Here is a 27,315-nt window from a genome sequence, read left to right on the forward strand (position 1 = left end):
CAGAACCAGTGCTCTGCACATAAGACCCTATATATAAGGTTGGTGCAAAAAATAATGTCTGATTTCGAGGTCTATTTTAAAAATGAAAAAGCCCATGATTATGAAAATATTTATTTGTTAACATAACCTCCTTTGCTTTCTATAACCTCATTCCATCTGTCAACTAGCTTATAAATGCCACACTGGTAAAATTCTTTAGATTTTGAAGCAAAATATGAATCCAACTCATTTTCAACCTCTTCTCTTGGTGTCAGCTTAAGACCTTCAAAATGGTTCTGTAGTCCCCGAAACAAGTGATAATAAGAAGGAGCAAGGTCAGGAGAATATGGAGGATGAAGCAATGTTTCCCAACCAAGCTCTTTCAAGAAATTTTTGGTGAGTCGAGCTCTGTGAGGACGAGCATTATCGTGATGGAAAATGACACCCTTTCTGTTGACTAAGGAAGGGCTGCTTTTGGTTCAAAGCTGCTTTCAAATGACAAAGTTGTTCACAGTAAAGATTAGCAGTAATTGTTTGTTGTCTAACAGTTTGTAGTGGACAATTCCTTCCATATCCCACCATATACTCAACATGATCTTCTTTGGATGAAGTCCTCCTCTTGGTTGTTGAACTCTTCTTCCTCCTCGACTGATCCACGATTGGCGGCATTTAACGTTATGGTAAAGGATCCACTTCTCAGCACCTGTAACAAGTCTGCCTAAAAAATGGTGCCTGAAGGTGTGGCAAAAGCAATGATTCACAACAAGCAACACGCTGTTGCAGATTCTCTGGAGACAGTTCATGTGGGACCCATTTCCTAACTAGTGAAACCTTTCCTATACTTTTCAGTTGACGCAGCACGGTTGTATGGATACATTAAATTATTCTGCAAGTTCCCTAGAGGTAATGGTGGGGTTTTCTGTGACAACAGCTTCCAACACTTCAGAATCAAGTTTTTTTGGACGACCCTCTTTTGGCTCGTTTTTGAAATCGAAATCCCCACTTCGGAAACAGGAAAAGCACCTCCTGCAACTTCTTTCAGTTACTGCATCGTCCCCATAAGTGCTCTGAATAGACTTTGCTGCTGTACTTGCATTGGCACCTTTTGAAACTCATAGAGTAAAACATTTCTAATGTGGCCTTTAGATGGGACAAACATGGGTGCAGATATTGCAGACGATTATGAACAATATTTTGATAATCTGAAAAAATAAGGTATATATTAATCACTGTGACATCAAGAAATTTTGAGAAGAGGCACAAATTTAATAAATACTGTCTAAAACTTTCTTTTAAAAATGTCTGACATTACTTTTGCACCAACCTGATATATTTGAGCAGGTTATTTTCTCCTCAATGGAATTGTCTCTTAGACTGACTTAATTCAAGTGATAGCCATCTTGCATGACATAGCTCAGGGCTTATCTTCTTCAAGACGTGTTTCTTCATCTCAGTTTTTCTAAATTCAGCATCCCCAGTGAGTATCATTCTATTTATGTGATTTTATACAAGTTGATACTTAGTTATATATTGACTCTATGAGATCTCACAGCTTTAACATGAAGGTTCTTCCCAGTACAAAGAACTGTGCACCCTGTGGGCCCCTAATGATCATTTTGTTTGAAGTTACATGAGCCTTCAGTCAACTGGGAGCTCCATATGTGTGCTGTTTTATTTGGTTGGTTGGTTGGTTGGTTGGTTGGTTGGTTGGTTGGTGAGCAACAGCCATTTATTTCTCACAGTTTTGGAGGCTGTGAAGTCCAGGATCAAGGCATCAGTAGATTTGGCATCTGGGGAGAGCCCACTTCCTGGCTCATGGACATCTCATTGTCTTCACATGGCATAAGGGTGTGTGCTCTCATTTTAAATGAGTTTTTAGAGAAAGAATAAATATAGAAAATCTTATAATCTGGTAACTGTTTTCAAATGGTGAGATGCTAAACCACCTGGAATAAAATACCTGGCAGTCTCATGGCCCTTTGTGAGGGGAAAAGTGGTTCCAAGACTGACAGGTGAAATCTTGCCCCATTTAGCATTTATATACTTAAAAGATAAGTTCTGACCTATTAGAGGCAGCCCAAGAAGGACTAAGTTCCAAGAGACTATAATCCCCCAAATCTGCATCTCTCAGGGTATATGTTGCAGGGAGCTATGCCTGAAGCAAACCTACACTCATTTGCTTGATACTCTTTTGGTCACTTGTCTTAAAAACTAGCTAAGATTAAAGGACGAGCAAATCTCATGAGGCCCCTGATAATCGTCAGCCAAGAGTCATGTAGAGAGTCAGCATTAAGGTTGGAATCCAAGATCTGGTCATGATCATTAAATACATGGATGAGGTAAATATGAGCGCTATTTACCAAATGCTGGAATTGTAGACCTAGTCTGTGTACAGACAAGGATGGTTAAGGATTAAGTGAAGGAAAATAATTATTTCAGGAATAATTAGCCTTAGGATTTTAGATGGACTGGGTAGATTGAAAGATGGTTTATATAAATTAATTGACCCACAATGAATTCTCAGAAAATACCATTGAAAAACCTTTCCTTAATATTCTCTTATTGCAGTAATTTTCAACCTATTTAAGCCATGGATCCCTTCTGAAATCTGCCAAAAAGCCATGAACTCTCCACCTAGAAAACTACATATTTATACGCCCAGAACTTCTTTACATAGCTTTTTTTTTCCCCCTTGAGGGAAGTCACAAACACTTATGAAAGTTATTTTTGGACCATTTTTCTCAAAAGTTTTCTTGACTGCAACCCACAGTTAGAAATATGTTCTACATCACATCCTACTATGCACATATATAAGAATATAAAGTTAAATTTCAAAGAACGTTAACCTTACTATATGCAACATTATGTTCTAGGTAATTTTATAAAAGGTCATCAGTGGAATTGAGTCTGACACACTGAGTCTCTGCCTGCAATTTAAAAAAATAAACTCTCATTGTGCAGAGTTGCCAGGTTTTAGAACCTTTGCTTTATTGTGATCTAGTTTAGTAGTGGAGTCTCTCCTGTATAGTTTTTTTTTTTTTTTTTTTTTCTCCTGTATAGTTTTTATGCTCATTATCTATCTGTTGCTAAGAAGGAAAGGTTGCGCCTGGCTAAATCCTTACCTTGGACAATTGGAAGAAAAGAGTTACAATTTAATTTCTGGCAGATTAAGAGTACTGAGAATTGAACCACCTTATTCATATAGATTGTAGGAATCTCATGATCATGGCCATGCGTCTTTTGTGTTCACAAACAGATAAAGAGCATCAGGGTATAGCAGTGAACAAAATAAAAATTCCTGCCTTTTAGTAGAAGAGATAAGCAACAGACAAGTTTATAAAATAAAGTATGTACTATGTCAGACTGTGATAAGTGCTAAGGGAAATAAAAAAGCAGGGAGTGGTGTGCAGTGTTGAGATACAGTTTGAAATTTTAGGTAGCACAGCGTGGGCGTTAACCTTGTTGAGAAAGTGACTTGAGTAAAGACCTGAAGGAAATGAGGGAGTTAACCATCAGATATTCAAGAAGAGGGCTTGTGGGGCAGGCTTCAGGAAGGACAAAGGCTCTGAATGAGAAAGAAGTGCCTGATGTGTGGGAGGAGTGGTGAGGTCCCTTGGTGTTGGGAGGGGAGTGAGGAGACACAATTGGAGGGCTTAAGCTGGGTAACCTGAGGGTGTCAAGGGAAGAAGCAAGGAGACAGATGGTGACATGGACCAGGATGTTGGCTGTGGGAACATTGAGAGCTACTTGGATTCTGGAAAGACTGGGTATGGATGTAAGAGAGAGAGTTGAGGATGGCCAGTCTGGAGAGGACTTGGTGCCTGAGCTGGGAATCAGAATGGGGAAGGCTGCAGGTGAGGATGGATGCAGGGCATCAGGAGTTCAGTTTGGGGCAGGTGAAAGTTTGAGATGCCTTTTATACCCGGTTGGAAAGGTCAAGAAGATAATAGGGTCTTTAATTTATAATTTTAAGACATTTCCTTATTACTGTTTTAAAGAGAAACCCCAAACCTTTTTGACAAGTGTAGATAGAATTTTTTTGTTCGTGGCAATCCTGTATGGTTTAATGTGGGGCTAAATTCTTAGCAGTTTTCTCAAATTTACATGTATAAAATAGTTTTAATGTAAGGCTAAATATTTAACTTAACAGCTGCTGTAAATGTTACTCTAATGGAGGACTTCTCTACTTGGGGCTAAACTAGCTAAACATTCCTGGAAAATAGGTCCAATGGACTTTTAACAGACTTCATGTCTTCTGTTAATTCTCCCTTCTTTGCAGCTTTGTTAGCCCTGGAAGTATCTTTATTTAGAAATTTTAGTTTTCCTGTTTGATATGCATGATTGCTTTCTGAAGTCCATATTGGTAAATCTTGGGCAATGATTTGTTACCACAATTAAACTTTTTTGATTCCTTTAATCTATTTCAATAAAATCTGTCATTGAATTCAAAAAATTTTTTTTCTTTTGCTTCTCAAAAAGTCTTGTTGAGTTAGAGCTTCTCCCAAACCCTTCATCTAGCTTTACAGGAATTCTGATATTTATGGCTTCTCTTCAAATTCTTTTCTGAAGAAATTCAGTCAGCTTTTGTTGATAACTTCTCATTATGCCTGTGTAGAGGAAAGACCACCTCTCTGGTGAAATAGCATAATTTAAGGATGCAGATTTATATTCATTCAGTATAAAGATTGGTCAACTTCATTAATTGGGTTGTCTTATTTACTTATTCTTACATGTTGCACTAGCTCAAGGCTCCTTGCATCCTTTACTCTTTACCATGCCCTTCAAAATTGGTGCCATATTTTTAATGCAAAGATTTCAACTAGGAGCCTCATTCATTCACTTTCTTTTCTGATTCCTGTTTTCTCAAAACATGGTTTTTGTCTAAAGTGAGACCTATTTCTCCCTCTTTCCCTTAAATAAAAAGAGCTTTGATTTTTGGATTTACAAAAAAAAACATAGTATAGAAAATTCAAGGAGTAAGGTTAATTACACCAAGGATGGGGAAACTCATGTAAAATCTAAGAGTTGGACCTGAAACACTGTTTTATTGATCCTTCTTCCCAGTTATCTCCTTAATCATATGTCATAATGGGTAACATAAATTGTCTCATTAGGTGACAGGCAATGAAATGCTTTATACCTACACACATCAGTTACTTGTCACAGTAACCCTCGAAGGGTCGCTACCACTGTTATCCAGCTATTCAGTTGGAGAGCCTGAGTAACCTGCCAAGGTCACATAGAGCCTGGTAGGGTGAACCCCAGACCTGGCCAACCTCTGTGTGTGGAATTTACCCCTTTGTGTATACATGACATGCATGTTTTTCTGTGGCCTGTCTTGTGTGTGTGTGTGTCAGTATAGCTAAAGGTTGAATAGTTTTGTTGACCTTTTCAATAATGATTTTTCTGAATAATTGTTTTTGCTGTTGGATTGATTTTTGCTTGGATCTTTATTATTTGCTACCTTCTACTTGCTTTGGGCTTTTATTTGGTCTCTGTTTGCTCTTATTTCCCATGGTGGAAAGCTTAGAGTATTGATTTTTTTTTTTTTACTTTTCTGAATAAGTGCTTAAAAATTTTTTTCTTTAAGCCCTATATCTGTTACATTCCATAAGTTTTGGTATTACCGTTTTCATTTCAGTTCCAAATACTTTCTAGTTTATCCTGTATTTTTTTCTTTGACTGTTGAGAAATTTTTAGAAGTGTGTTGTTTGATGTCAAATTTGGGAGAATTCCCAAATTATTGATTTCTTAATTAAATTCCTTGTTGTCAGTGAACAAGATTTTTGCCTGTTATCTGTCTCGGTAAGAATCCCTTTGTCTTAAGTTTTGTCAGATTTCTTGAAACTTGTTTTATGGCCTAGATTATGATCTATTGTGGTAAATGTTTCATGTGCACTTGAAAAGAGTATGTATTCTGCCCTTAACAGGAGAGAGTATTCTGTACATGTAAGATAGGCTGAGTTGGTTGATAGAGTGCAGGTTTTCTATATCATTGCTGATTTTCTGTTTTGATTTATTTTATTAGTTATTGATAGAAGGGTATTGAAATCTCCAGTGTTAAGTGTAGAGTTGCATTTTTCCTTTCATTTCTGTCAGTTTTTGTTTCATATATTTTGATTCTTTTAGGTATATACATAGTTATTATATTCTCAAATATTGACCCTTCTATTATTACGAAATGCTCCTTTTTGTGTTAAATAATATTTCTTGTCTAATAATCTGTCTAATATGAATATAATCATTCTTAAGATTTTTGTGGGCATAGTATATCTTTTTCTGTTCTTTTACTCATAACCTATTTTTATCTTTGAATCTAAAGTGTTCTCTTGTAGATAGAATATATGAGCTCTGTCCAGAAGGTATCCAGCCATGTAATATAAAAAATAGAGACATTGAGGAAGATACATGATACAAAAAACATTGTACATAGGACAATGACTCCTCAGTCCCCTTCCAAGTAGGCGCCGTGGAACCTAACGCAGTTCTCCCAATCTCCATCAACTGCCCTGTCGTATTTTTCGGAATCTCATTAATGGATGAAATCTCTTCCCTTGCAAGGGTGATTTTAGTTTTGGCAAATGCCAGAAGTTACAGGGTGGCAAATCTGACCTATGGGGCAGGGGGTGCTTCACCTGGGTGGTTTGTTGTTTTGCCAAAACACTCTGCAGGACTTGTGATGCATGAGTGGGTGCATTGTCATGATAAAGCTGCCAATCACCAGTTGCCCATAGTTGCAGCCTTGTGAATTATCCAGATAGTTTCTGCAGAGAAACATTCAAGCTTAATGCAAAATTTTAGGCAAATTCATTTCTCTACTCAGTGATTTTGGATGTGACAGCCACACAGTACACATGCTCACTCAGTCATGTACAGACCCCGCTGACTAGTACAGTGAAATTGTCATTGTTCACGCATGCACATTCTAGTCCACTCTCAGCCAGGCTACATCGATGTCATGCAAATCGTTCTCATTATATTAACAGTGGCTGGACTCTTTCTGGACAGAGTTCTTAGTTGCTTTTTGAAGTCTTGTCCGACAACTTCTGCTTCTTGTTTCAAGTGTTCTTTCACATTTTATGTAATTATTGAAAAAGTTGAATTTAGTTTGTTAGTTTGCTAATTTTCTGTTTATCTTGTTGTTTTTACCTTTACTACTTTCTCTTATGCCAAACATTTTTAAACTGTATTTTTCAGTTATATTCTTAGTGATTGCTCTAAGGATTGTAATTTGCATTCTATCTTATCACATTACTTTAATTCCAGTCAATATATCACCTTTACTCCAGTGCATCTTCATTTTTCCCCTCTTTCTTTGTGCTACATAGTCATATATATTATATCTAGTATGTTAGGTATTCACAATGTTGTAATTCATGCTTTATATGGTCTTGTTTTATTTAAAGAAATTGAGTAGAAAAAGAAACAATATTCAACCAGTCTTTTATATTTACCCACATATTAACTATTACCAGTGCTCTTCCTTTCTTCGTTTTGTATTACTAGCTGAAGTCTTTTCCTTTTAACCTATAGGGCTTTCTTTAGTAATTTTTATTTTTGTTAGTGAGTTCTACTGCTGTCAGTGGATTTTCTCACTAACATTTATTTGGAAATGTCTTTATTTTGCCTTTGTTTTGGGAGGATAAGTTAGCTAGAAATAGAATTCTTCATTGATTTCCTTTTGATACTTTGAATGTGTGATTTCCCCTGCTTCCCATCTTTTCTGATGAAAAGCCAACCATTTATTGTTGTTTTCATATTACATACATGCTCCTTGTTATTTTCTCTCCTGTTTTCAGGATCTTCTTGTCTTTATCCTAATGGTTTGACTATTTATTGTACAGTATTTCTAACTGAGGATATCCTTGTATTTACATTGTTAGCTTTGTCACGCTTCTTGAATCTGTAAATAATTGCTTTTTATCATATTTGGAATGTTCCTAGCCATTATTTATTAAAATATATTTTTGCTTTTCTTTTTTCCCTTAATATTTTTTTCTGTTCAGTTTAGATAAAAGTCTGTTGATCTCTCAAAAATTCACTGATCAGTCTCCCATCTCAAATCCACTATGGAGCCCATCTAGTGAATTTTCCATTTTAGTTATTGTGTTTTACAACTCTGGAATTTTTGTTTTCTTTTTACAATTTATTTTCTATTTCTTACTTGAGTCATTGTCATGTTTTCCTTTAGTTTTTTAAACATGGTTTTCACCCCAATTTTAAAAATGTGTTTAATAGTTGATTTGAAATTTTTTTTTTGTCAAATCCAAATAATGGGTAAACTTAAGAGATGATTTTCATTGATTTTTCATTTCTGAGTATTGTTCATACTTTATTGATGTTCTATGTCTTTCTCTGTCTGATTTATTTTATTTAGCATAATGCCCTCAGATTTTCATTTCCCTTAATGATTAGTCTGTTCAGCATTTTTTTTCTGTCTGTGGCCATGTGTATGTCTTCTTCAGGGAAATGTTTATTCAGGCCCTCTGCTTATATTTAATTAGATTATTTTGTGGGTTTTTTTGTTTTTGTTTTTTGTTTTTGTTTTTTTTTGGCAGAGTTGTATGAGTTAACATATATAGCCTTTATTATGTTGAGATATGTTCCCTCTATATCCACTTTGTTGAAAATTTTTATCATAAAAGAATGTTGAGCAGTGGGGAAAAAAGTCTCAATTGGTGTATTATATCAAATGGAGAGTACTTCGAAGGTGCCTGAAGTTTAAACATGTAAGAATAAATGCACAATTTTTTATAAATAAAACCCAGTTTTTTTGTAGCTGCTCCCCCTCTGGGTAATTGGTTGCAATATTCTTTGATTTTTTTTTTTTTTTTTTAACTTCTGTGGTGTTGGTTGTAACTTTTTCATTTATGGTGGTTTTTTTTTGTTTGTTTGCTTGTTTGTTTTTGAATCCTCCCTTTTTTCTTGATGGGTTTAGCTAAAGGTTAGCTATTTTCAAAAAACTAGATCTCAATTTTATTTATCTTTTCTATTTTTAGTTCTAATTTCTATTTGGCTTATTTCTATTCTGATCTTAATCACTTCCTTCTTCTGTTTATTTGGGTTTCGTTTGTCTTAATTTAATTTTGTGATTTCGCTGAGTTTACTTATTTTCCCTAGGAGTAGCTTATAGATTTCTTCATTTTAGTTTCTAAAATAAGAAATGAACAATGAGGCCCTGGCTGCTGTGGCTCAGTGGATTGAGCGTCGGCCTGCGAGCCAAGTGTCGCTGGTTCAATTCCCAGTCCAGGGCACATGACTTGGTTGCACACCAGGTCCCCAGTTGGGGGCGCAAGTGAGAGGCTACCACACAGTGATGTTTCTCTCCCTCTTTCTCCTTTCCATTCTCTAAAAATAAATTAAAAAACAACAAATAATTTTTTTAAAGAAATGAACATTGATTTATTTTTCCTTCAAGTTATTATGAAAAATTTAAATACCTAAGTTGAAAGGATTTTATGGTTAACATTCATGTGCCCACTTACGTAGATTCTTCCATGAACATTTTACTGTTTACTCCACTCTCCATTTACCAAGGCATCTTATTTTTTGACAGTTCTTAAAATAAATGCTGACAGCAGTAAACTTCCCCCTAAAGAGCTTCATTTAGCATGCATTTTATTATCTAGTCCATATTTTTATAGTGTTGTTCTTTTGATGTAAAATTTTCTAACAATGCAGTGGACACCTCTTACATATTATAAGAATTGCTGACTTTAACAAAGACATATTATATACCTGTGCAACCCAAAAGGTTGTAAAGCTTTAAAGCTATCTCCCCAGAAATTTCACTGATGCTGAGTCCCAATCCCCTACCAACCTCTTTTGTTCTTGTTTTTGAAATATGGGATTTTTTTGTTTATTTGTGGGGTTTTTTGTTTGTTTGGGGGTCGTTTTTTTGGTTCAATAATTTTTATTTAAACTGAATCATATAATAAGTATTCTTTTAAGTAAGGTTTTTTTATTTTTCATTCAGTGTAATGTTTTTGGAATTCAGCCATGCTTTTGCATGAGTCACCAGTTTCTTTTTTGTTGTTGAATAGCATTGTATACATATACCACAATTGGTCACTTATTGGAAACTTAGATGGCTTCTAACTTGGATCTTTAGGAACAGAGTGGCTTTAAAGAATTTTATACAAGTCTTTTTGTAGACATATGTTTTTGTTCCTCTTGGGTGAGTAATTAGGATTGGAATTTCTGGGTCATAGTGTCAGTATTTGTTAAGTTTTATAAAGTGCTATTAGACCTTTTCCCAAAGTGGCATACCATTTAAAAATCCCACTGACTTACATAGGATTGTCCAACATGCTCCCTATTTGTGTTTTTTCATTTGAGCCATTCTAATGGATGTGTAGTAGTATCTCATTGGTCTTTAATTTGTATTTGCTCTGTAAATTATGATGTTCCTCACGTTTTAATATGTTTACTGGTCATTCACATAATTTTGAGAATGTATGCTCAAATCTTTTGCCCATTTTAAATTATATTTGCTCTTTTCATTATTGAATTCTTGGCATTATCTATTAGTGAAGGGACCAGACTTTGGAGATATTTTTATGGATATTATGAGGTCTTTTCAGAAAAAGTCCAGCCATTGTTAATATAATAAGCATGGTAACCTGGCAGCCAAGGAGAGTGGACTGGAATGCACATATGGATATATGTAAGCTATATAAAAATACCTTTATTGCTTTTGCATCTGGTCCACTCTTGCAAAAGGCCCAGGTGGGGATAGGGGATGATTGGTGAACAGGTGAAAATAGCTACTGGGAACACCAGTTTGGTGGTGGTGGTGGTGGGTGGGCATCATTGCTGGCACCTGGAGCTGGAATAGTTTACACTTCAGGAGATACTGGGAAGGAAGATACATTAAGATCCTTGTCTTTTGGAACCACTCCTGGAGTCTTCCTCAGTAATGAAAAAGCCTTGGTGTGGCTTGCCCAAATTTTCCCAAGTGACTTAAATACAACTTTAAATCTGTCTTTCCTGGCCAGAATACTCCAACAAGTATTTGATGCATTCATTGTAACCATACTGAGAACTTTGATCAGAAGAAGTATAGGATGACATGCTCATGCACCTGCCATACAGAAGACCTTTTAACACTCTAGAATTCTAGTTTTCTCATCCCCATTGTCATAGTCCTCACTGTTATCCTATGGTGTGGATGAATGTCACCTGAATAGTTGAGTGGACAAACTGGACAGGTTGGACTGAGTGCTCTGAGGCAATCTCCCCAAACAACAAGGACTAACTGTGAATCTTGAGCTCTAAAGCCATGTGTGGCACTGTCAACATGTGCCCCCAGTGATAGAGGGCCCACCTAAGGGAACCCCAGTAGTTGTAAACAAAACTTTCCTGAGTCAACATGGGCATCACTGAGACTGTACTTGTATAAGAGCCAGATATTAACATGTCTCCCTTTCACAGACATGGTGACTTGCCCCTTAAGGCTGGTCATCAAAGACCTTCAAAGTAAATGTTTAAGAAAGAATAATCACTAGGTTATACAATCCTTATAAGATTGTGGAAATCTCTCTAAAATGAGGCAAATACCAATTTCTTTGAGCAAGTTCCTAGAGTAGTAATTGCCTTATTGTATATATACATCCTGTAGGCCCAACTGTTAGAGCCATGGAAAAGGTGATAGGATATTTGTCCCTGACTTTCTCTGAAGTGAGCAATGAATACACCAGGGCTCTGGGAGATATTGAAGGCAGCTCCAGCTCACTGGCCAGGGTTTTACAGATGGTACCATTGCTCTGGATTTCCTTGTGGGTCAAGTCAGAGTTTATGCCATTACTAATGTATTTCTTTGTATGTGCCCCAGAGCAACAGGAAAAGTCAATTCAGACACTTAACGTTGAAAGCCATCTGGCTCTCTGAGATAGACTGTGATGGTTTATGGGATGTGTTTGGCCAGCTGCTTCCAGGACACTGAGAGGCATGGTTTAGCGCAAGATTGCATTGAAGCTTAGCCTGTTGCTTGGAGTCCTGTTGATAGCATTGAATAGCTTTAATTAAATGTTGCATGAGACAAATTGAATGGATTTGTTCCCAGCCTCTGGCCAGGCTGATGGAGTGGTGTACTCAGAGGGAAATTTTCCAGAAGCCAACACAGTGGAAACAAGGGGTGGATGTTGTTGGGAGATAATTCTAAAGAGATCTCTTAAATTTTTATGTCTGGGGAGCGGAGACTCTGACTGCATTTGTTCTGCATTACCTATTCTAGTCAGTAATGTCAGTGCAGCAAGCAGTTCTGGAGACAAAGATAGTACCTCCCTTCAGACCCCTTTATGGTAGATTTACTTATAGCTTTGGATGATAGACATGGGACAGACATGCTAACTGGACCATTACAGAGATTTGATTCCCCAAACCTAGGGTTCCCCTCCTGTAATGCAACCTACTGCATGAGCCAAGTCATCTAGCCCTCTTTATACAGTATTTCCTCACTTATCGTGGGTATTACATTCTGGACCCCCACCCCCACCCCCGGCGATAGGTGAAAATCAGCCAAGTGGAAACCTTACATTTATTTTAGTATTTATATATATATTAAGGCTTTGTAAACCCTTCCAACATACTTATAAACCGTTCCCAGTCCCTTATTAACCTTATAGCAAAAAATCCATGATAATTAAATATAATATTTAATTGTCTAAGTATCAGCATTTGACGTGCTGCTTACCTAAGCCTCAGTTCCTACAGGGCAATATAGTACAGTATTCCCTCACTACTGTAGTCCCTCTATATCGTGGTTCACATCACAGGATTTTTGAAAATATTATATTCAAACATTTATTGCAGGTTTTTCGCTATATCGTGGGGTTTTGCGGTGCTGTATATGTATGTTGTTCAAGTTATGCAGGTTTAAGAGTGTAGAAAAAATACAGAGGAGACTTCCGGCCAAGGTGGAGGCCTAGACTGACATGCTCCGTCTCCCTCCACAACTAAGAAGGAATACAACTACCGCAAAACCAAAAATAACCAGAAGTTCCAGAAAATAAATGGAAGTCCAACATATGAAGTTATAAAGAAGTGGTGCTCATCCAGATGGGTGGGAGGGGCGAAGTCAGGGCGGAGAGGTCAAGGTGTGCTGGTGGCAACAGCAGCGGGACAGCTGTAAGCACAGACACAACCGTATTTAAGGGGAGGCCAGAAGCACCTGGGAAGCAACCCCAGCTGCAGACCAAACCCATCAGCTTGCGATTCCAATGCTGAGGAAGGCAGGCCCTATTGCCTTGGACTATGAGGCCTGGAGGGGTGGGGACGGAGTAGGAGACTCCCAGTCTCTCAGCAGAGAGTGAACGGCAGCAATCCATCTTGGACCCCCACCCCCACACAAAATGTCACAGCGTGGTGGGAAGGGTCGCCTGGTTGTGACGAGTGCAGAGGGCTCCACCCCTTTAGCATAAGAGGTGGGACAGCCCCACCTAGGAAGCAAAAGTAAACACAAAACTGTCAGGATGGCACGGATCATGATAGAGATCCCGGTGACACAGCTGACCAGACAGCAAATATCTAGTCTAATGAAGCAGCAGATAGGAATTCTTTCTGAGGCACAGTTCAGAGCTTTGGTTATAAAAATGCTTACAGACCTAACAGCAGATCTTAAACAAGACAGGGAAGGAATGAAGGCTAGTCCTGCTGAAATGAACAAAAACACATATGAAACAAGTGGGGAGAGAAAGAAAACCAGGGATAAAATCAACAAATTGGAACATAGGGAAGGAACAAACAGTCAACCAGTGCAGAAAGAGGAAACAAAAAGTGTGGAAAATGAGGAGAGGCTCAGAAACCTATGGGACAGCTATAAGCGGGCCAACATTCGAATCATAGGGTTGCCAGAAGATGAAGAAGAAGAACTAGAAATTGAAAAATTATGTGAAAAAATAATGAAGCAGAACTTCCCTAACTTGGGGGAGGAAATAGAATTACAGGTCCAGGAAGCACAGAGAGTTCCAAAACTACTGGACCCAGGGAGAACCACACCAAGACACATTATAATCAAAATGTCAAAAATTAAGGGTAAAGAGAGAATCTTAAAAGCAGCAAGAGAGAAGAAGAGCATTACGTATAAAGGGGTCCCAATAAGACTGTCAGCTGATTTCTCAAAAGAAACTCCGCAGGTAAGAAGGGACTGGCAAGAAATATTCAAAGTAATGAAAAGCAAAAACCTACAGCCACGATTACTCTATCCAGCGAAGCTGTCATTCAGAATGGAAGGACAAAGAAAGTGCTTCCAGGACAAAGTAAATCTGAAGGAGTTCATCAGATCCAAACCACTGTTACGTGAGATGTTAAAGGGACTTGCTTAGGAGAAAGAGGATCAAAACTATGAACATTAAAATGAAAACTATTACAACAACCAACAACAGAAGCTAGGGAACCAAAACAAAGGCAAACTAAGGAGGCAATGAGAGTGGGAAAAGAATTATAGGTATGGGGAACATATTGAGGGGAGGTCAGCGAGGAGGGAGAGGGAAGGGAGATGATACAGGAATTAAGCATAGTAGGAGAGAGTGGTGTAGACAGGAAGATATTGAGAAGAACTATATGCACAACCAATGGGCATGGACTAAGGGTGGAGGACAACTGGAGGAAGGGGGTGGTCACTGGGTGGAGGGAAACAAAGGGAAAAGAAATTGGGACAACTGTAGCAGCATAATCGATAAAGCACATTTTTTTAAAAAGTGTAGCATAAATGTAAGGTTCCTACTTCGTAGGGGGCATCTAGAATGTAATATCCACAGTAAGTGAGGGAATACTGTACTGTGTTGCCCTGTAGGAATTGAGGCTTACATAAGCAGCACAGTCAGATGCTGATACTTAGACAATTAACTACTATGAGTAATAAAATATTTTTTCTCTGATGAGGAGTCTTGTGTTTATCAGCCTCAAAGAAACTGTTGAAATCTAACTTGTAGATTTCAGGTGAAATTTCAGATCCTTCATAGACCTTGAAGGTTTGTTGCAAAAAAAGCACAATTTTTCAGCTCTTGTTCCTTTGAAAGTATCTTTATTTTATCTCTTTCTTTACAGCTTTTTTCTTTTTTGAGATTAATTCACATACCAAACAGTTCATCCATTTAAATTATACAATTCATTGACTGTTTGTTTTTACTTCATTGCATCCATCACCAAGTCAATTTAAGAATATTTGTGTCACTTAAAAAAGAAACCCATGCCCATTAGCTATTACCTGCTTATGCCCCCATCTCCATTGCGTTTCCTTCCCACTTTTACTCCCTGCCTCGTTATCCCTAAATAACCACTAATTTGCTTTCTCTCTCCAAAAAGACCTATTCTGGACATTTAAATAATTGGATCATATAATACATGGATCTTTGTGACTGACTTCTTTTACTTAGCATAAATTTTCAAGATTCATCTAGGTTGTTTAGTATGTCATTTCTTTTCATGACTGAATAATATTCCCTCACATGGGTATATAATATTTTCTTAATCCATTCACCAGTTAATGGACATTTGTTATTTCTACCTTTTGACTGTTATAAACCTTTTTATACAAGTTTTGATGAGGACAGAGGCTTTCTTTCTCTTGAGTAGATATCTAAAAGTGAAATTGCTGGGTCATATGGCAACTATATTTAACTGTTGGAGGATATGTCGAACTGTTTTCCAAAGTGGCTGCACCATTTTACAATGCCATAAGCAGCATATGAGGGTTCCAATTCCTCCACATATTTGCCAACACTTGTTATCTATTTTATTATAGCCATCCTAGGGGAGTATGAAGTGGTATTTCATTGTGGTTCTTATAAGCATTTCTGCTATGGCTATTGCTGTTGAGCTACTTTTCATGTTCTTATTGGCCATTTGTATATCTTCTTTAGGGAAATGTCTATTCAGATTACTTGCCATTGTTAAATTGGTTTGTCTTTTTACTATTGTTGTAAGCCTTTTTGTATTCTCAGTAAAAGTCTCTTATCAAATATAATTTGCAAAATTTTTTCTCATTCTGTGGGTTGTCTAGGTGTGTTTGTTGTAGCACAGATTTAAAATTTGATGTTCACTTATTTTACTTTTGTTACTTTTGCTTTTGGTGTAAAGCAAAGAAACCTTTGCTTACTCTACTATGACAGTTTTATAGTTTTAACTCTTACATATAGATCTTTGATACCTTTGAGTTGAATTTTGTATATGATATAAAGTAGGAGGCCACTTGATTCTTTTGCATATAGATATCCAGTTTTCCCAGCATTATTTGTTGGGAGAAAAAATGATTCTTCCATTGAATGGTCTTGGCACCCTTATAGGGATTCATTTGAACCCTGTATGCAAGGGTGTATTTCTGGGCTTTCTATTCTATTCTACTGATCTGTATTGTCTGTTTATGCCAGTTCACACTGTTGTTTTTTGTTTTAATATGTTTTATTGATTATGCTGTTACAGTTGTCCCAATTTCTTTTCCCTTTTCTCCCCTCTACCCAGAGACACCCCTCCCTCCAGTTGTGTGTCCCCCTTAGTCCATGCCCATCGGTTGTGCATATAGTTCTTTTCAACATCTCCCTGTTTATTCCACTTCCTCCTACTATGCTTCTTAATTCCTGCATCATCTTCCTCCCTTTCCCCTCTCCCCCGTCCCCACTGACTTCCCCCTAATATGTTCCCCATACCTATAATTCGGATATTCGCTTTTGTATAATTGTCCCAGAGGTTTCTGAGCTTCTCCTCATTTTCTCGCTTTTTGTTTCCTCTTTCTGCACTGGTTGACTGTTCCTTCCTTCCCTGTGTTCCAATTTGTTGGTTTGATCCCAGGTTTTCCTTCCCTCACCACTTGTCTCGTATGTGTGTTTGTTCATTTCAGCAGGACTAGCCTTCATTCCTTGCCCATCTTGATCAAGTCCTGCTATTATTTCTGTAAACTGTCTTAAAACTATAGCTCTGAACTGCGCCTCAGAAAGATTTATCTATCTGTTCGTCTGTTAATTCGTGTATTTGCTTTCTGGTCAGCTGCGTGATTGATATCTCTATCATTAACCCTGCCATCGTGACAGGTTTGTGTACCTTTTCTTCTTGGGCAGGGCTGTCACATCTCCTATGCTATAGGGGGCTCCGCCCCATGCACAAGTCACTACAGGGCGACACTTCTCACACTGTGGGGTTTTTGTGGGGGCGGGGTTCCAACATGGATTCCTGCCATTCACTCTCCACTGAGAGACCGGAAGCCTCTTCCTCCCTCCCCACGCCCTCAGGGCCTCACAGTCTGAGGCAATGGGGGTCTGCCTTCCCCAGCGTTGGAATCGCGAGCTGATGGGTCTGGACTGCAGTTGGGGATGCTCACCTGGCACTTCTCGCGGGACTGCACTTATTGCAGTCCCACCGCCTGTCGCTGCAGCTGCCACTGGCAGCACAGCTTGATCTCTCCCCCCCGACTTAACCCCTCCTACCCGTCCAGACAAGCACCACTTGTTTATAACTTCATACATTTGAACTTCCATGTAGCTTTATTTTCTGGAACTTCTGGTTATTTCAGGTTTTACGGTAGTTGTAGTCCTTCTTTGTTATGCAGGGAGACATGGAGCGGGTCAGTCTAGGCCTCCATCTTGGCTGGAAGTCCTCACACTGTTGATTACTGTAGCTTTATAGTACGTTTTGAAATTCAGAAATGTAGTCCTGCAACTTTATTGTTCTTTTTAAAGGTTATTTTTCTTCCTTTTGAAAGGGATATTCTGAGTCCCTTGCAATTCCATATGGACTTAAGGAATAGTATGCCAATATATATAAAAAAAGAATCAGCTGGAATTTTAGTAGAGATTGCATTGACTCTTTAGATCAGTTTGGGAAATATTATGATATTAACACTGTTATATTTCTTGATCCATGATTATGCACTGTCTTTCCATTTTAATTAGGTGTTTAATTTCTTTCAACAGTGTTTTATAGTTGAATATTATTCCTAAATACTTTTTCCCTTTTGATGCTATAATAAGAGGAACTGTTTTCTTAATCTTGTGTTTGTTTTGATCACTGCTACTGTATATAGTTGATGTAGTATACTAAAGTATGCAATTTATTTTTGTATATTGATTTTTGTGGCCCTTGATACTACTGCACTTGTTTGTTCTAATAGATTTTATTGACTCTTTAACATTATTCTATGTTGATCATTTTATCTGTGAATAGAGATCATTTTACTTCTTTCTTTTCAGTCTCGGTGCCTTTTAATTTCTTGTCTAGTTACCCAGATAGAATTTTATACAATGTTACATAGAAGTAGAGTCTTGTTTCTGATTGGGCGGAAGGAGGATTCAGTCTTTCACCGTTGAGTATGATGTTAGCTGTGTGTTTTTTCTCAGTGTCCTTTATCAGATTGAGGAAGTTCCCTCTATTCCTACTTTGTTGAGTGTTTAATTGCTCTTCTTATATCTGTTGACCATGATGTAGTTCTCCCCTCTAATCTATTGATGTAGTAGTATATTACATTAATTAATTTCACATGTTAAAACAACCTTGCCTTTCTGGGATAAAATTTTTCTCTGTAATGGTTGTTTTTATATATTGCTAGATTTAATTTGCTAGTATTTTGTTGAGGGTTCTTTTTATATCTGTAATTCTTAAAAGATACTGATCTCTTTTCTTATGTCTTGGTTATGCTCTCAAGGTAACATTGGCCACATAGAATGAGTTGTGAGGTATTCTGTCTTCTAATTTTTTGAAGAATTTATGAATTGGTGTTAATTTTTCTTAAAAATTTGATATAATTCACCAGTGAAGCAAGCCATTTGCTTTTCTTTGTGGAAAGTTTTTGATTATGATTTTACTCTTTTAATTTGTTATAGAGCTATTGAGGTTTTCTTGAGTGAGTTTCACTAGTTTGTGTCTTGTTTTGGATTTGTTCCTCATAAGTTACCTAAAGCATTGGCATGTAATCATGGTATTATAATTTTTTTAAACTTTTAGTTAAAAAAAAACAAACTATGTTATACCTGGTAGTTCTCCCTCTCACAGCAGTTTCTGTTGCTTGTTACCCCTTATGTATAGGCCACTTGTTCCTGTTTCTTTTCACATCTTTCAATTTTTTAAGAACGGAATATTTTAGGTTGTACGTTATGCAGCTCTGGATACTGGATTTATTTTTGTTATTTGCTTGGTTGTTTGTTTTGTGTCTTTGGCTAGGCTACTTTAGTGGTCTATTTTCTCTACTTGTGAAGGTATGATGTGACTCCTAGAGATCCCAGCTTTGGGTGAGCACACAATTGCACTAGGGTGACAGTGGTTTGAGTGGGGCCCTCTTTGACTCTTTCCCTGATTTCTCTAAGCTGCTGGCTTTATTTGATATTACACTTAGCTTGTTGAATAATTACTCTGTTGTTTTTGACAATGCCTGGTATATAAATTGCTCTGAGATGTCATTCAGTTAAATTTAGGTAGGGGTAGTTTTTGAGATCAGTCTTTGAGATTTGAACTTATTACAGGAAGGCTTTTCTTAGCTGTCTCTTTTCCTGATTCTCCCTGGTGAACTAGATGAGCTATGGTTTAGCTTTTTGCTCTTAATTATCATTGTCAAGAACATTCTTAAGTTTAAAATTCCCCATACTCTGTCTCAAACAACATCATATTTCTTAAGGATAACCTCTCCCCTAGACAAACCTCTGAACCACTAGTGTGGGTGCCAGATAGAGTGGTAACATTGGATCTTCTCAGCTTGTCTCTCACAACATTGAATCTCTCGCCAAGAAGTGAACTGGGGGTAAGAGCAGTCAGAGCCCTGGTGGTTTTTGCCCTATCACCCCTGGGGTAAGTTTTCCTTGAGTAAAGGGCTGCTGGTTTGAGGAAAGGAGCTCTTGACCTCTGTCGTACTGCTTCGGCGAGAGGGAGAGAGGGAATGCTGGTGACCTGTCTTGATGTTGAGATATGATATGTCTCGTACTGAGGGTAGATAGCCCATATTCTTGGCTACACCCATCCAGAGTAAGCTGCTGTCACCCTGAACTGGAGGGCAGGGAAAGAAGAAGATGGGTCATGGCTCAGAAGTCACAAACTTTCTTTGGTCTTATCAAGTGGTAGATTTTCTTGAATAAAAGTTTCATTTACTCCATGGCCTTAGGACAGTGTTCAAAGACTTTAGGTTTTTTGTTTTTAGAAAGTTTCACTAGCTTTGCTTATTTGGTTCGGAAATGTGTGTGCAGAGCTCTTCATTCTGCCATCTCAGAAATAGAACTCTGAGTTGACAGGTTTTCCTTCAGTGCTTTCTCTTCATTTCATCATTGTGGCCCTGTATATAACATCTTTTCCTCCTGTCCTCTACTCACTGGCTAGTGTGTATTTTCCATATATATATTTTTTAAGTTTGACTACAATAATCATTGGTATGGTTTGTGCCGAACATCTGCTTTCCTTCCAAGAATCTGATATTTTGATACATGCTAGGCAGAGTGCCTATTTGACTAGCCCCCAGTAAAAATCCTGGACACTGAATCACTAATTAACTTCTCTGGTAGACAGCACTTTGTGTGTGTTGTGATAACTTGTTGCCAGTGGAATGAAACACAGTTCTTTGTGTCTCTACTGGGAGAGAACCTATGTAAGCTTGCAGTTCCCCTACCTTGATCCCATGGAGTTACCCTTTGCTTATTTTGCTTAATATCCACTGTAGTAAATCATAGCCGAGTGGGGCTGTATGCTGAGTCCTGTGGATCTTCCTAGTGTGAGAAACCCTCACAATAAAAAACACCAGGATATAGGACTTCAGTAGTAGCCGAGGCTTTCTTCACAGGTCTGCAGAGCTGGGTGCACAGCAAAGATATGCACACCCAAATAGACCAAGGATGCTGGTTTTATACTTATACGAATAGCCATCCCCCCTTCCCCTTCCTCCATTTCTCCATGCTTGGATACTCCAGAGTTACAATCTAATGCAAATAACTAAATTAACTGAGGGTATTAATTTCCTGAATTGTTTACTGAACTGTCTAGCTACATTTTCTCATTTTCCGGTGTTTGGTGCTGAATATTTTTCCCCTTTGATCTCAGATGCATTTGCGTTGAGCTGTGGAAATATCACCTCCTGACTTGTAGGTATGCTAATACTGTTGATTCTGACTCAGAAACCCCCCTACTTCAAGATTTAATTACATTTGTTCTTTGCTGCTAATTATTTCCTACCCTAGTTTGAGAGTCACCAGTTTCTTTGTACCTTACACTAGTGAATCATCAAACTTGGAGGAGCTCCCAACATAAGCAGCTATGCTTTCCACTGGACTGGTGTAGTTCAGGAATCTTCTGAGGACTTGAAGGAGTTGATAATGTTGTTTTGGGGTTTCCTGATTCCATGAGGCCCTTTTGTCTGTGATTTCCTCCTTAGATTTGTAGCCACTCTGTCAACTCCTGACTCAACTCTCTTGACACTAAGACTGCACTTTCAGCCTGAATTCTACCAGGAGCAGGTTAGGGAGCACAGAAGTCCTTGGGTTCCCTTGTTTTAAGGCTCCAGTCTCCTTGGTTTCAGGCTTTTGGTTTCTTTCTAGTGCTGTCAAATAGTTATGTTTATATTATTCCTGTATTTTTTTGCAATAGAACTATCTGCCTGTTTGGTGAGGTTTTTTTTTTGTAACTAGTTAACAAACTGTTCTTAGTAGTTAAGGCAACTTTTCCTGTACTTTATAAGCAACACAACTATCAAATGGCTAGTGAAAAACAGATCTTCCTCATCTAAAAAGCTGTTGCTTTTCCAAAGTCCACCAGAATTCTTTGATATAAGCAGGGTTTTTATTTATTTTTCATAGTGATGCTCTGTTGTCCCAAGTTATCCAGCCATTGGTGGAAGACCCAAACATGAGAAAAGCTTTCATCATTGCTTGTGGTTTCAAAGTTATCCTGCCAGCCTTCTTCCACTATTCTGGGAGAAATCCCAGCAAGTATTAGCAACCAGTATGACTGTTGACACAGTTATTGGTGATGATATGCAATGTGACAAACTTTCTGCTGTGATTATTTTCCAACTTTGGTCTTTTTCTTATATAAGCCAGTATATTTGTATGCTTTGCCCTGGTATTATTTCTCAGGCTATCTGGTATTTTAACTGCAAAATGACAAAGGTAATCTTTCTTCTCTTACTGAGCTACTTTAACCAGGTTGGGTTTCTCCATGGATTTTCATTCATGTGTTAGTGAACCTTTTGTCCATGCTTTTCTTTCTGTCTTCTGCAACCCTGTAGCACATTTCAGGCACATTTCTGAGCCTAGAGAGATAATCAGACTGTCCAGAGGTAGGTAAAATGGGTTTAGTTTTTTGATTAATTTCACTGCTCAGCAATCCATTGGAGGACTTTGTAATGTCAAGGAAAGCCTGGTTTTACTTGTTTCACATTTTTGTTTTTTAGATTGAGTTTTAGAAGGTAATTCTAACAAAAAGAACTTTGGTCAGTTTTACTATGCCCTCGGTAATCAAAGAAGGCTGTTATGATTTGGATTTGTCAGAATTTTACTCTACATTTGATTGTGGGTGAGATGTTTGTGCCTTTCTTCATTTTGTCTTGGTTTGTAAAAATCTTAGTAGAAATTATCTACAGTTCTGTAGGTGTCTGAAGAGTTTGTTTTGTATAAAATTCTTTGCATTGCATTCTCCAACTAGAATTGGATACTTGCATATGTTCTTTGAGAGAGACTGTTCATTGATACCCTTTTTCAGAAAGTTATATTGGCAAGAACTCAAGGGGAAGGGGCAGAAGACCTGAAGATTTACTTATGTATCTGTCTTGTGGCTTTCCTTCCTCACCAGTATAATTTCAGGAAAGAATTTTGGGCTTAATATGCTAGTAAAACATTTTGTTGAATTCAGGTGATACCTTTATATGAGAAATTAAAGAGCCCCCTTTGAATCACACACAAAAAAATTATACTTTAATGCACATACATGTACTCTGAGCTTAAAATGTTAGCATTTTATTTGACTTAATTTCAAGGAAATTACAAAAATACAAATGTTACTTTTCTATTTTCAGATGATTTGACTCAGGGAAGAGGTATTTTCATTATTGTGGTTTTTATTCTTTTTATGTTTTGTTATTAAGCTTGTATTTTTTAGATATTATGTTTATACTTTTTTCTTTTCTTTTATAAACAGGTTGAAAGGATCGTTGACAAAAGGAAAAACAAAAAAGGGAAGACAGAATATTTGGTTCGGTGGAAAGGCTATGACAGTGAGGATGACACTTGGGAGCCAGAACAGCATCTTGTGAACTGTGAGGAATATATTCATGATTTTAACAGACGCCACACTGAAAAGCAGAAAGAAAGCACATTAACCAGAACAAATAGGACCTCTCCAAACAATGCTAGGAAACAGATTTCCAGATCCACCAACAGCAACTTTTCAAAGACCACTCCTAAATCACTAGTGATTAGCAAAGACCACGAGTCTAAAAACAGTCAGTTATTTGCTGTCAGCCAGAAGTTCAGGAAAAACACAGCTCCATCTCTCTCGAACCGGAAGAATATGGACCTAGCAAAATCAGGTATAAAGATACTTGTGCCTAAGAGTCCCATTAAGAGTAGGACCACAGTGGACGGCTTTCAGAGTGAGAGCCCTGAGAAACTGGACCCTGTTGAACAGAGTCAGGAGGACACGGTGACGCCAGAAGTGGCAGCCGAAAAGCCAGTTGGAGCTTTATTGAGCCCTGGTGCAGAGCGAGCTAGGATGGGGAGCAGGCCCCGAATACACCCACTAGTGCCTCAGGTGTCTGGCCCCGTGACTGCAGCAGTGGCCACGGGATTAGCTGTTAATGGAAAAGGTGAGTGTCCAGGTGAGCAGCTCAGTGGGCCTCATCTCTGTCAACAGCCATGGACTATTAACTCAGTATGCCTGGTGATTTTTCAAAGGAGTGTAGGTACTCCTTTCTTATGTATGTGTCCTAGACAGCAGGGAGTCTGCAGAATCTGTTTGTAACAGATGTCTACCGTAATCTTTGAAAAAATTTGCCAGCTTCTCCTTTCTAGAAGCCGTGGGGATTTCTCTCACAACCAGTACTGGTGAGCTCTGCTGAATTTATCATCCACAAACTACCACCATGTTGTCTTGCTTTAAACAGTGTCTCACTCTAAATAGTTTGTGGTTGGTATTTTTTTAACAAAAGTTTCATTCTGAAGCCACCTACCTTATACGTCTTATACACTGAATCTCATTTTAAGAATCTAAGTGCAATCTCATTGATTACACTTAGTATTGATTAGATCTCATTGTCCCTTTTTCATAGTTAGGAGTTTATTGAGTGTGGGTGATGTTTTTTATTTTATTTTTACTCCTGCTCCTGGATTCTGTAGCCTAGTTGGTTGTACCATGGCCTCCTCCTCATCTCTTAAGACCTCACACCTAAGAAGTAGCATAGACAGCTTCCTTCCATCCACTTTCCCATGTCTAGCTAGCTAGCCACCGATTTATATAGATTCTATTAAATATTTCTCCAATAGTAAGCCCTACTTGCCCTCCTTCACTTTAGGCCCTGGTAATTTCTTACCTACCGTAGCTTTTTAATTGCTCTCCCTGCGTCCTGCCTTTTGAGAGTTCCCATCCACTCTTGAATAGGAGGGGGGACCCCCATTTGCCACTCTGATTGTAGCACTGCTGTCTCACTTAGCAGATGTACTCCTAGATACCTCTGCTCGCCCCTCATCTACCTTTCTTACTCTGTCTTTTCAAGGCAGTACTCCTGTCGTCCTCTCTTCCTGGAGCATCACATCTTCCTGGCTCCTTGTTCACCTCATCAACCCTGAACCTTCCTTCCAGTTCAAGGGTCAGTGGTTTCTGTGTCCTTTTATCTCTTACGCTCTTCTTGCTCTCCGTGTTGCAGATTGTCATTTTCTTCCCTCAACAAAATGAAGTGATCCTGATTTGTTGGGGGAGCTGTTTTCCTCTAAAGAGAAATATTCATCTAAGACACTTAATCTTGCTATGGTGCATCCAACAAGTTTTGGCTTTGGCAACTTGTGTAGCAGTGAACAGGGAAGCTGAAATATGGGGTTTCCCTTTGGACATGAAATTATTGTCTTGTAGTGATTTTCAGATACACACTTGACTCAAATGCTGCTCCTCTTTCCTACTCCAAAAATTTCATCTTCACCTGTGTAAAGGAACTTGCATGAAGCTTATTTACAGAGTTGACTTTCCGTATTGTTGATCTGCTCATGGATGTAGCTTTCTCTTAACTTGTTGTGAACAAAGGACCATAGAGGTTCAGAGGCAGAAGAGACTTTATAAATCATCTAATAGCATGCCGAGAGGGAAGTTGAGTCCAGAAAGAGTGTGACATTCAGGCAGAACAGAAGGCAGAGAGATGGAATCAGAACATTTATCAATTTCTACTCCCATTTTTTCCCAACATTGCTTGATGCCTCCACCAGACAAAGAAACATCTACTTCTTCACTGATTATAGGACCAGGCCCTGTGCTGGGCCTTGGTGCTATAAACAAAGACTGGGCCATGCTGACTCTGGGGCAGGGGTTGGCAAACTACAGCCTGTGGGCCAAACCCAGTGCACCATTTATTTCTGTAGGACCTACAAGCTAAGAATGGTATTACATTTTATAATATTTGGGGGGAAAGTATGCGGAATTATATTTCACGATGTGAAAATAAAAGAAATTCAAATTTGTGTTCATAAATTAATTTTTATTCCAACACAGTTACAATCATTTGTTAACTTAGGGTGTATGGCTCTCCAGCCACAGGGATAGAGTTGAGTCATTGTGACAGAGACCTTATAACCTGCAAAGCTGAAAAAATTTGACAGTCTGACTTTACAGAAAAAGTTTACTAACTTCTGTTCTAGAAAGTTAGTTCTGGGCAGCGTTTTGTGAGGGGCAGGGGGGCTAGGGGACAAAAATGCTTTAGAAGATGTGTGATTCTCCTTTGTCAACAAAAGTTGTATGTACCTACCTTTTGGGGGAGGGGGCACAATTTGCAAGTCTTTTTGATCCTAAGTTTTCCACATACTTTTATCACACTTACGCAGGGTTGGCTGCCTTCAGTTTTGTATATAAGGAGGACACTGGCTTCTATTTAAATAAGGATCTGGTGACTAACTTCTCTTATTTCTCTCCCCATTTCAAAACATTAAATGTCCTTAAGCATAAAATCTCTTCTGTTCTATGGAGTAAGGTATTTGGGGTTGTAGTAACACTTGTTTCCAAAGCCCTCATGACTTCTTCTCTTTCCTGGACGAGTCCTGTATACTCTCCACTTACACAAGAGGAAGCATAGTAGGCACTTAAGAATGTTTTTAAGACAGTGGTGAATGACATCCCCAATGGCCATGATCTAAATCAGGTTCGCAGATTAAGAAAGAACCGTACCTCCACCCCTAGGAGCCTGCAGTGTGGAGTGTGTTCTTTCTGAAAGGAATACAGTGGCAAAAATGAATGGTGTCTTAGTCAGCTACAAAAGGCTTTTGTTTTGCCAGGGATGAACCTTACTGTGTCCAGAGTGGTGCCTGCACATTGTAGGTGCTATGCAAATGTTTATGGAGGGAATGATTCTAGTGCTCACTAAAGACAAGGTGCTCTCAAGACAAGGATGGTAATGAGTCTTTGCAGCCCTAGCACTGGGTCACATTAGATGGAAGGGAAAAAACTATTGAAATGACAAGGTATGTGAGCCAGAAGCACAGAAACATTCCAGAAAACCTCTTACTCACACTCAGCGTGTATCTTTCCTGAATGAAGACATGCAGTACCGAAGCTGTGTTAAATTGTTGGTCCACACTCAAACATTTTTAAAGCAATGGTTTGGTTTAACTTTACATATTAATTTTAGAGCTACATAAGAAAACTAATTAGTTTTTTAAAAATTAATTGAAGCACATATAGCATCATTGGGAAATGAACCATCTAAGATATTAATCATGTGTATGAGGCGTATTTTTGCCACTAAATGCAGCAGATAATTTAACTATCTGTTAACCAGAAGAGTAAATGTTCCTGGAGAGTTTTAACATACATGATTACTTTTACAGAATAACCATATGTGCATTTAATTTTTAACTTCTAAGTAATAAACAAAGATTTAAAAGATGAATATTGCTTCTCTTAGAAATAGGAGAAATTTTAAAACTTAAGTGAAATTGCTATCTTCTGTGTTCTTTAACTTGCCTAACAAATGTATCCTACAAAAGGAACAATTACTTTTATATTTTTATTTTTTACTTTAAATCTTAAAACAAGTCCCGTTTAGTATATTTGAGATAGATTGAGATAAACAATTAAGGTGCTTCATTAATGACAGCTATATTAATGTAGTCCCTTAGTTTTTCTTATTCTTAAGTAATAGAGCTAAGAGAGCGCTCTCCAGGAGAGAGGGGAGTGCAAGGA

The 27,315-nt window shown here is 38.0% G+C and overlaps 1 protein-coding gene across 4 annotated transcripts in view; it reads left to right on the forward strand.

The window, feature by feature from the left end:
- CDYL (chromodomain Y like) overlaps nt 1-27,315 on the forward strand; it is a 145,377-nt gene that overhangs the window by 59,425 nt on the left and 58,637 nt on the right. For 3 of the 4 annotated variants that reach the window (XM_090269827.1, XM_090269829.1, XM_090269828.1), the window contains exon 2: nt 23,077-23,743. In XM_090269827.1, coding sequence (XP_090125953.1) covers nt 23,077-23,743 — 667 coding nt within the window. The remainder of the gene's footprint in view (nt 1-23,076; nt 23,744-27,315) is intronic. The other variant, XM_090269830.1, reaches the window with a different exon arrangement.

Source organism: Furipterus horrens, unplaced genomic scaffold, assembly GCF_987537825.1.
Source record: "Furipterus horrens unplaced genomic scaffold, mFurHor1.1.pri manual_scaffold_3, whole genome shotgun sequence".
Taxonomy (NCBI): domain Eukaryota; kingdom Metazoa; phylum Chordata; class Mammalia; order Chiroptera; family Furipteridae; genus Furipterus; species Furipterus horrens.